Source organism: Equus asinus, chromosome 3 (genome assembly GCF_041296235.1).
Source record: "Equus asinus isolate D_3611 breed Donkey chromosome 3, EquAss-T2T_v2, whole genome shotgun sequence".
Lineage (NCBI taxonomy): Eukaryota > Metazoa > Chordata > Mammalia > Perissodactyla > Equidae > Equus > Equus asinus.
In genome coordinates, this window is record NC_091792.1 from 60,548,258 (window position 1) to 60,559,691 (window position 11,434).

The window sequence follows — 11,434 nt, forward strand, 5'->3', positions numbered from 1 at the left end:
CCTAATAAAGAGTACAAACTAATAGTCATAAGGATGCTCACTAATCTTGAGAGAAGACTAGATGAATAGAGTGAGAACTTCAACAAAGAATTGGAAAATATACAAAAGAACCAAAGACAACTGAAGAATACAATAACAGAAGTGAAAAATTCACTAGAGGGAATGAACAGCAGAGTAGATGACACAGAGTAATGGATTGGCAAGCTGGATAAAAAAGTAGAGGAAAACACCCAGCTGAACAGAAAAAAGAATTCAAAAGAATGAGGACAGACTAAGGGACCTATGGGACAACAATTGTACTAATATCTGTATTATTGGTATCCAAGAAGGAGAAGAGAGAGACAAAGGGGCAGAGAACCTATTTGAAGAAATAATAGCTGAAAACTTTCCTAACCCTGAAGGTAACAGACATCCAGGTACAGGAACCACAGAGGGCACCAAACAAGATGAACCCAAAAAAGCTAACACCAAGACACATTATAATTAAAATGTCAAGAATTAAAGAGAGAATCCTAAAAGCTGCAAGAGAAAAGCAAGTTACATACAAAGGAAACTTCATAAGGTGATCAGCAGACTTCTCAGCAGGAACCTTACAGGCTAGAAGGGAGTGGCACAATAGGTTCAAAGTGCTGAAAGAAAAAAACCTACAGCCGAGAATACTCTACCCAGCAAGGTTATCACTCAGAACAGAAGGAGAGAGAAAGAGTTTTCCAGACAAGCAAAAACTAAAGCAGCCTTACAAGAAATGCTAAAAGGACTTATTTATGTGGAAAAGAAAATACCACAAATAGGAATAATAAAATTATCAAAGAAAAAAATCACTGGTAAAGGCAAATATGCAGTACAGATAGCAGATCAACCACCTATAAAGCTAATATGAAGGTCAAAACACACAAGAGTACCAAAAATATCTATCTCCATGATAAGAGGTTAAGTGATACAGATGCAAAAAAAAGGTTAATATGATATCAAAACATAAAATTTGGGGAGAGAGAAGTAAAAGTGTAGGACTTTGTCAAACTTAAGAGACCATCAAGTTAATATAGATTGCTATTTACATAGGTTACTATATGTGAACCTCAAGGTAATCACAAACCAGAAACCAATAATAAATACCTAAAAAATCAAGAGAAAGGAACCCAAACATGATACTAAAGAAAGGTATTAAATCACAATGGAAGAGAGCAAGAGAAGAAAAATGGAACAGAGAAGAATTACTAAAACACCCAGAAAAAAGTAACAAAATGGCAATAAGAACACACTTATCAATAGCTACTTTGAATGTCAATGGACTAAATGGTCTAGTCAAAAGACATAGGATGGGTGAATAGATAAAAGAACAAGACCCATATATGTGCAAGATATATACATATCTTGTATATATGTATATCCATATATATACAAGAGACACACTTCAGACCTAAAGACTCTCACAAACTGAAAGTGAGGGGATGTAAAAAGATACTCCAGGCAAATGGCAACAAAAAGAAAGATAAGGTAGCAATACTTAGGCAAAACAAAACTTAAAACAAAAACTGTAACAAAAGACAAAGAAGGGCACCACATAATCATAAAGAGAACAATCCAGCAAGAGGACATAACACTTGTAAATATCTATGAACCTAACACAGGAGCACCTAAATATGTAAAGCAATTATTAACAGATATAAAAGGAGAAATAGACAGTAACACAATAATAGTAGGGAAACTTAACACTCCACTTACATCAATGGACAGATCGTCCAAACAGAAGATCAATAAGGAAATATTGGCTTTAAACAACCCATTAGACTAGATGGACTTAGTAGATATAAACTGAACATTCCATCCGTAAACCATAGAATACATGTTCTTTTGAATGCACCTGGAGCATTCTCCAGGATTGATCACATATTAGGTCACAAAACCAGTCTCAATAAATTCAAGAAGATTGAAATAACACCAAGCATCTTTTCTGACCACAATAATATGAAACTAGAAATCAACTACAAGAAGAAAGCTGGAAAAGCCACAAATATGTGGAGATTAAATAAAATGCTACTGAACAACCATTGGGTCAACACAGAAATGAACGGATAAATCAAAGGATACCTGAAGACAAATGAAAATGAAAATACCACATGCCAAAATTTGTGGGATACAGCAAAAGTGGTACTAAGAGGGAAGTTTATAGCAAAACAGGCCTACCTTAAGAAACAAGAAAAATCTCAAATAAAGAATCTAACAGTGTACCTAAAGGAACTAGAAAAATAAGAACAAACAAAGCCCAAAATCAGTAGAAGGAAGGAAACAATAAAAATCAGAGCAGAAATAAATGAAATAGATGCTAAAAAACACAATAGAAAAAATCAACAAAACTAGGAGATAGTTTTTTGAAAAGATAAACAAAATTGACAAACCTTTAGCCAGACTCACCAGGAAAAAAAGAGAGCAGACTCAAATAAATAAAATCAGAAATTAAAGAGGAGAAATTACGACAGACACCTCAGAAATACAAAGGATTATAAGACAATACTGTGAAAAGCTGTACGCTAACAAATTGGATAATCTAGAAGAAATGGATAAATTCTTAGAATCATACAACCTTCCAAACCTGAATCAAGACGAAATAGAAAATTTGAATATACCAATCCCAGTAAGGAAATCAAAACAGGAACCAAAAATCTCCCAGAAAACAAAAGTCCAAGACCAGATGGCTTCCCTGGTGAATTCTACCAAATATTCAAAGAAGACATAGTACCTATCCTTTTCAAACTCTTCCAAAAAATTGAAGAGGAGGGGAAGCTTCCTAACTCATTCTATGAAGTCAACATTATTCTGATACCAAAACCAGACAAGGACAACACAAAAAAGGGAAATTACAGTCCAATATCACTGATGAATGGATGTTGCGGAAGTGTGAAAACTTGCAACAGTAAAAAATAAGTCCTCGAGATCTAACGCAAATTATAGTGAACATAGACAACAATATTGTATTATAGTCATTAAACTTGCTGCGAGACTAGAACTTAATTATTTGTCACTAAAAAGAAACAATAATTATGCAATGGAATAGAGGTGCTAATTATTACTACAATGGCAATTGCATTGCAATATATGAATGAATCAAATTAACATGCTGTACACCCTAAATTCACAAAATGTTGTATGTCAAACATATTTCAATAAATTAAAAAAATGATAAATATGTGAGGTGATGGATAGGTTAATTAGCTTGATTGTGGTAATCATTTCCCAGTGTATATGCATATCAAAACACCATATTGTATACTATAAATATATACCATTTTTATTATTGTCATTTGGTTAGACATTTACTCCTTGCCCCACGTCTAGATTTTTTTAATCTTCTGGCTAGATTACCACAGTATGTTTAAACTGGACCAACTCCATACTTTCTCCCCTACAACCGTTCTCCAAGCTGCTATCAGAGCCACAGGATTAAATGATCTACCCCATGCTCACATCTCTATCATAATTTCTATGAACCTCAAACTCACAGCCTAAATTTCAGTCATTGAAAATCACTTGAAATTCACCATATATGCCATGTTTTTTCTCATTTCTGTGCCTTGCACACACTGTTACCCTACTCTGTGCTCTTCTACCCCTCCCACTCCCTTATTTTCTTAGCTAAATCCTACAGAACATTCAAGACTCAGCACAGTGTCACCTATTCTGGGAAGCTTTCTCACACTCCTCCATTTGAGTTCATGCCCCTGATTCCTTGCTTCCACATGATGTTGTCACTGCCTACATGTCTGTGTTTTTGAGAAAACAAGCTTCTTGAAGGGAAGGTCTATAGGCTATTCATCTTTGTATCTCCAGTGCGTGACAGTGTGGGTCACATGGTATACACTCAATAATTATTTGATGACTAGATAAATAAATAAGTCAGTTACCATAGCAAAGGTTTCGGAGTTAATCTAGTAACTGCATTGTGCTAAGTAAATCACATGACTGTTCCGATCCTCAGTTTTGTCATCTAAAGAAAGAGGAAAGATCATCACTAAGATCCCTTTCCACTCTGGCAGTCATTAATTCCACAGACTTTTCTGCTCTATTCTGGTGGTTTATTTAGTGTGTGTGTCTTAGATCCTCAAGTAGACTGTAAGTTTGTTAAAGACAGGGACTATACATATAGCGTATTCTCTCCCTTGAATCTTTGCTATACAGATAGGCAAAATAAATTGATATCTAAGAACTATAATATTAGTATCATCTCTAAGACTCAGCATCCCCCTAAAATAAACCTCTCTTTCTCTCCTCTCGACTCCTCCCCTCCTATCCTCTCTCCACTCCTCTCTCTTTCTCTCTCTCACTTCTTCTCCCATCGTCACATCTCTTTTTCTGACTCTGATCCTCCTGCCTTTCTCTTATAAAGACCCTTGTGATTCCATTGGGCTCACTCAGATCATCCAAGCCAATCTCCTCAACTCAAGATCCTTAATTTAATCACATCTGCAAACTCTCTTTTGCCATATAAAGTAACATAGTCACAGATTCCAGGCATTAGGATGTGGACATCATTGGGGACCATCACAGACACCATTAAGAAAGTGAAATGGCAAAACATAGTATGGGAGAATATTATTTGCTGCACATATGATGGACTACGGGCTTGTATAAGGAAAATGTGCAGAATATCTACAAATTATTTTTAATGGACAGACCAACATAAAAAAATGAGCAAATGACTGGAATAGATACTTATCAAAAGAGGAAATCCAAATGACCAACAAACATATGAAAAGATACCCCACCTTATTTGCAATCAGGAAAATCAAATTAATCTGCAGTGAAGTACCACTAGATAACTAACAATTTATCTGAAGTGTAGATGTCTGACAATACCAAGCAGTGCTTAGGATGTGGAGTAACCAAAATTCTTATACATCGCTGATAGGTATATAAATTAGTAAAACGTACTTTGGTAAACAGTTTGGCATTTAGACAAACTGAAGTTATGCATGCCTCATGACTTACTAATTTCACTCCAAGGTATGTAACCTCCAGAAAGCAAGCCTGTGTGTGCAGAATATTAGTACAAGAAGGCCCACAGCAGCACTCTTTGTAATCACTGGAAACAGCCCAAATACTGTCAACAGTGGTAAATATATTAAGTAGTCAACATACTGAGATTAAAACTAATGCTGCACAGAGAAACACAAATAAATCTCAGAAACATAATAAAGAACAAAGCCAGCCACAATACAACTGTGCTGATATTTACAGATAGATCAAAAACAGGCCAATTAAACTAGCATGTTCAGTGTTGCACTTAAAGCCATAAACTGAAGCAAGAAAGTGATGACTATCCAGGTCAGAGCGGTGGTTCCCTTACCGGGGAGGGAATGGCTGTGGTGACCTACTGGTACACTGGGACCTCCTATGGTGCTGGAAAAGGTCTGTTTTCTTGATCAGAGGGATGGTTACCCAGTGATTGCCATATGTTCAGCAATTTGCTTATTTTTCTTTATGTGTATTGAATTTCATCTTTTATCAATGATTTATTTTAAAAGTTTAAGAATAAGAGCCATGGGGGAAAATAAACTTGCACATGGGGAGAAATCAACAGTGCACTCAGGAACTATCTGACTGATCAACGAGGCAGCTGAAAAGGAGACATGTTCCTTCAACAGGGCAATTCATTAGTGGAGCATAGGATGTGTAGTGGATGTGTTTTTCTAGAAGGTAGACATGATAAGGAGAGCATGAAAATTCTGGGAAACTAAGATAAAGGAAGAAAGCAGCCACTGAGCAATGCTAACGGGGAAAGAATGAAGTTGTTTGTGTTTCCCTATGAAGTTTGCCCAACAAGACCTCAGGTGGGAGGTAGGAACACTCAGCACAGTTAGGAGAAGCCCCTGCCCAAAGGTTGGGAGGGTGATTTAATCAGGACATGTGTGGGTGGAATGGAAAGGGTCCATCCTGAACACATACTGATCTCCAAATGCTTTTTAGATCTACTTTTCCAGAGTTGTGTATAAGAGGGTCTCGGAAACACTTAGATGTTTAGTTCATACTTCTCATATTCCCTGATGCATCTTTGAACAGCTTAAAATATACAGAGAAAGACAGAGTTCCCAACCAAAAATCAAGAGAGCTGAATATTTGATAACAATACAGCCCATAGCTTGCTTCTTTCCTTTGTGCAATCCCATTCACCACTCCAAGCCTTGATTTCTCCATCTCTGAAAGAATGAAGTGGTATCACTGAGCCTGTTCTGGGTCTATGGTACTATGAATTGTATGTCCAGTGCAGGGTCTCCGGGGAGCCTTCCATGGGTCATGCAAGGGAATCTTCAGCCCTGATCTAGCACTGACCTACCTACTTCTAGTCCACAGGCTCACTCTCTCTCCCCTACTCCCATTCCAACCTACAGCAGTGCTTTCAATGACCATTGTTGGGATACAGAATAAAACCCTCCCAGCAATGTTTTGCATTCATTACGTGAAGTCTCTTGGAGACAGTCTGTAAAAGAGAAAGAAACACAGCTATAGTGGTGGAATTCAATAATTACGGAGAAGGAAGAGACAGGAAGGAAGGGGAGGGAGGGCGGGAAGAGGAAGAAGAAGAAGGAGGAGGAGGAGGAGGAGAGGAAGAACAAAATCTATAACAGAAGGAGTGCAATGCATTTTGTAAGCTTTATCTTATTTCATCCTCAAAAGGCTCTCTTACAATGCACTTTTTTGAGAAGAGGAAGCTGAAGCTCAAAGATGCTAAATAATTTATCCAAGGGCATGTGAATGCAAAATGGAGCATAACCAATAAAACTATGCTCTGCTGCCACTTCACAGACTCAGCATCGTACGGCCGTGGGCCACTTGGGTACAATCCTGCCTCAAGGGGCAAGAATAACACCAAAGTTAGTCTCTTCTCCACTCTTGATCTTCCACCACCACTCCAGGGGAAACAGACCTAATGACCCTTCCCCAGAGCTGCGTCCCTATAGCTCCAGGGAAGTGTTGTCCTGCTCCATTCCTAACACTGGGCACCCAACCTTGAACACAGCACTGAACTGGCTCTTCCTGTGAGAGACCAGGAGAGAGTTCCAACCCACTCACCCTAAAAAGCGAATCTGTCCCAGAATCCTCAAAGTTCCCAAATCCTAGCCAACATTTCATACCAGGAAACATTTCATAGTTGGAAAGCGAAGCCCCTCAGTGAAGTTTTCTGGGGGAAAGATTCCCTATAGCATCTGCCTCCAGCCAGGTGAATAAATCTGCCACCTGAAGAGAAGGCTGCCCCTCCTCCACAATGTCTGAGCACCTGCAACTCTTGCTCACCCCGATAGCTGACACTATGAGATCTTTTGCTTCTTGGAACGCTCCAAGTTCTTCCTCACATCCTTTCTGGCCTTAAATTAAGCATGTGTTTTATAACATCACTTCCCTGGGCTCCTGTGTTCTCAGTGGGGCTCCAGAGGAAAAGAGAAATGAAGCCGATGTGTTCCCTGCCATTTTTCTATCAGTATACATTTGAAGTTATAGGGAAAGTGTTCTGGTCTGGGCGGATGCCTGGTCTCTGCTCCTGTTCTTCCTTGACTGAATCCCTTCTTCTCCCATGATTTGTAGAAGAGGAAGTAGCATGGAATAGCCCAGGGACTATTTTACCTCTAATCATGAAGGTGCCCTTCCAGGTAGAATGAGACCAGTGTCCAGCCCCACCCAGCCACACCCAGCTCTATAAAGGCAGCCACCCCCAGGGAGTTCCAGCTCTGTGCCCTCCTCAGCGATGAGGCTCTGTCTCTCTGGGTTATTCTTCCTCCTGGTGATCTCACTGCCTTCAGGTAAGATGATGAGTACAGGTCTGATCATGAAAGTGGAAGTCTTCCAAGGACTGAGGCACTTAAAAACCCTATGAGTATAAGCCCAAGAGGGGGACATCAATATCAGATGGACCAGCAGGCTAGGGATGGGATGTGGGTTAGTGGTCATCATCCCCCGCCCTGCTCATCTGTTGCTACATCCTGAAGGTCTGCCAAATTCAGAGAGGGGGGAGCCAATTTCATGACACGCTTATCACTGTTCAGCTATCCAAATTCCTATTTCCCCTCAACTTCCACTAGTCAGTCTTAGATGGGCAGCCATCGCTGAAATGTGATAGGAGGTAAGAGGATAGGGTACAGAAAGTAAATCACAAAATAATAAGCCATCCACCAGGAAGAAAGAAGAGGTCTACGATTTCTGCCAGCCTCTTAAAGACTGATTTTTCTTTTTTGTGTTTTCTTTTTTCCTTCAGGGCATTGTTTGTTTGGAGTTGATGGAGTAGAAATTCGTACTTGCAAGGCAATTAAGGGCAGATGTTTTTTCGGTTGTAAACCGGGGTGGCAATGGGTGGCATACTGTCACAATGTAATGTCTTGTTGCAAAGAAATGAAGATAAATAAGCCCCCCCAAGCCCTACTACCCTGACCCTCACCTCATGGGTCCAATTAAAAGGATACGTCAATGGCTAAAAGGACGAAATCCTCGATCTGTGTGTAAGGATAGCTAATGAGCCATGGGTAGCAAACTGGGGCCAGCTTCTGACCAATTTACTGGCAAAATCCCAGAAGTATTTTGCAAAAGGGCACTGCAACAAAATGCATCTCCTATTCTTTTTTCTGTCTTCCCGTCTCCAATCACTAATTCCTATTTCAAATTCAAATTCAATTGAGTAATACGTGACCACCAGTCCAAGGATATGACATATCCTGAGCCTAATGATAATAGCTTACCATGTGCCAGTCACAGTTGTAAGTGGATTACATATGTTAACTCACTAATCCTCACAACAAAATCTATTATTTCTCCTGTTTTGCAGATGAAGAAACTTTTCAAAGGTCATACAGCCAGTAAGATTCAGTTAGCACTGGGTTTAAATCCAGATAGTCTTGATCCAGTGTCTTTCCTGTTAAGCTGTACCACCTCTCCATTACTAAGAATAGGAATCCAGCTGGAAGTTTTGATTGTAGGTTGTAGTCCAATGAGGAGTCAAGAATCCAATGAGGTCCATGGAACAGCAAGCCCCTCAAAACGCTTCCTATGGCTTAAAGCCATAATGCTAAGTTATATCTGTGACTCAGTGGTTCTGACCCTTCAAAACCAGTGTTGCCCTAAGATTCCACATACCAAACATAGCTACTTTCACCACTACAGCGGAAGCAGTGGGCCATACATACCCACACAACACTTCCAGCTGTCTGCAGGGCGACATTGTTCCAGCAGCACTTTCTCACCAGCCCTCCAGTGTCCCCACCCAGGCGCAGAGGTCACAACTCTTCAAGGCCTTTGTCCTTATCTGCTCAGGGGTGGGGGCGCTGGGAATAACAGCAGCTGAGCTTCAGGGTTTCCCTCCTGCAAGGATGTGCCTGAAGGAAACACATCTGAATATCTGCACTGGAATGCTAAGCAGGGCTCCATTCTCCCAGAAGACCTGCCTGCTCGGACTCCTCGACACCTCTAATCTTCAACATTCCAGCAAAAAATAAAACTCAGAAATCAGCACTAGTTCATGGGGCTAGCCTCTCAGGGCATTTATATTTTAGTGGGTCCTTTTGGTTCTGTCCAGAGAGGTTCTGTGGTGTTGAGCTACCCATATTTGCTAATTTAAACCCACCCCCTAACCGAAAGAAAGGGAGAGGTGGTGCAAAAGCTCACAAAGTAAAATAAGTGCAATGGAGTTAACATAAAAACAAAACATAAAAAGACAAAACCAGGTGAAGGGGAAGCACATATTCTTTCACCACATTTCAAAAGGGTCCACAACCCAGGAAAGGGCTAAACATTGCTACCTTTTGCTCGTGGTTCCTACGGCCGTGATTGCACCAGCCTGGGGTGAGGTTCTGCTCTACCCTGGACAATGAGGTGCAAGAAGGGACACATGACACTGTCTTTGATTTCCTGCAGCGCAGCTTAGATAAGACTGGAGCGTTCAAAGTTATTCTTGCTGAAAACCCACATGTGAAGTCATCTGAAATTACTGAATTATCACACATAAAAACCATTATGTATTTACCTTGTGGCTCCATGAGTGTAACCTTAGAAGTGGTGCCCAGGGCCACCTCCTCTGAGGAAGCTAAAGGTGCTAATCTTTGCTCCCCATATCCAAGGGCAGCCATGGGGAAGGTCTATGATTTAGGCTCAGCAAATCAGATGTCTGTCCCCAGGAGTTGGACTTGAGTGAATGACATCACTACACGGGTGCCATTGGAGAACCGAGCCGTCCTAGCGCAGCAGACTATTTCAGGACCATGATCCAGCAGCCTGGCCCTTCAGGGCTCCTTCATTTATTGCCATATTTCAAGCCTGTTCTATGAGGCCCAGATATCTTTCTAGTACATTCCTCTTAAGCTTAAAAATGTCCAGAGTTAATGTCTGCCACTGAAAACTGAGAAATCTGAATAATACTGAGAACTCTTACTGTTACCTCATCATATAGTCATTTTAGGATTAAATGAGGCATGCATGGGTTTATGTATGTAACATGCTTGGCATTGTATCTTCTGGCTTAAACATTCTGGCATTGCATTAGCTGGATTCCAGTACGTAAAGGGAAGGAATGTGCCACCCTTGGGGAAAGGCATTGAAGGTGAACAGCATCCTTGATCCCTAACTTACACACACTATGAAGCCAGTACGGTGGTGGCAGTAGAAATCTGAACAGGTATCCACACATACAAAGGGAAAGCAGATCTCAGGGACAGAATCAAACCCAGTCCCCCAGCACCACCACGTTACTGTACCCTTCTTTTTCCAGAATCAAACTTGGACATTTACAGTTTTGGCTACGCATTAGTTTCCTGGGTCTGCCAAAACAAATTATCACAAACTGAGTGGTTTAAAACAACAGAAATTTATTCTCTCACAGTTCTAGAGGCTAGAAGTCCAAAATCATAGTATTGGCAGGGTCATATTGCCTCTGAAGTTTCTAGAAAAGACTGTCTCTAGATGCTCTTTTCTGTCTCTTCCTAACTTCTGGTAGTTACTGGCAATCACTGGCATTCCTTGGCTTACAGCCGCATCGCTTCAACCTCTGCCTCTGCCTTCACATGCTCTTCTTACTTGTCTATATGTGTCTCTCTGTCTTCAGATGGCCTTCTTATAAGAACACCAGTCTTTGGCTTTAGGGCTGACCCTAATCCAGTATGACCTCAGCTCAACTAATTACATCTACAAAGACCCTGTTTCCAAACAAGGTCACATTCTGAACTTCCAAGTGAGTAGAATTTGGGGGGAGCACTATTCAACCCAGTACAGGCTATGAATAGGGCATCTGCATTTTCTTTTGAGGAAGTAAAGGCCTCTCTTTCCCCATATCCTTTTCCACACGATGAGGAGAGCCAAGTCGAGGAGAAGATTTGCAAATGAACCAATATTTGCTATGAAAACTAATATTTTTCCTCTTACTGGGCAATCCCCAGACTCCCCCTGGAGAATAAGCAAAGGA

The 11,434-nt window shown here is 40.5% G+C and overlaps 1 protein-coding gene across 1 annotated transcript; it reads left to right on the plus strand.

The window, feature by feature from the left end:
• Positions 1-7,738: 7,738 nt before the first annotated feature.
• Positions 7,739-8,418, plus strand: DEFB136 (defensin beta 136). The gene is made up of 2 exons (XM_044766663.2): positions 7,739-7,793; positions 8,246-8,418. Exons 1-2 carry the CDS (start codon positions 7,739-7,741, stop codon positions 8,416-8,418), a joined length of 228 nt encoding a protein of 75 aa, XP_044622598.1.
• Positions 8,419-11,434: the final 3,016 nt, after the last annotated feature.

Coding starts and splice junctions, on each gene's coding strand:
- DEFB136 (XM_044766663.2), top strand. CDS start 7,739: ATGAGGCTCTGTCTCTCTGGGTTATTCTTCCTCCTGGTGATCTCACTG. Junction 7,794..8,245: donor GGTGATCTCACTGCCTTCAG/GTAAGATGATGA, acceptor TTTTTCCTTCAG/GGCATTGTTTGTTTGGAGTT.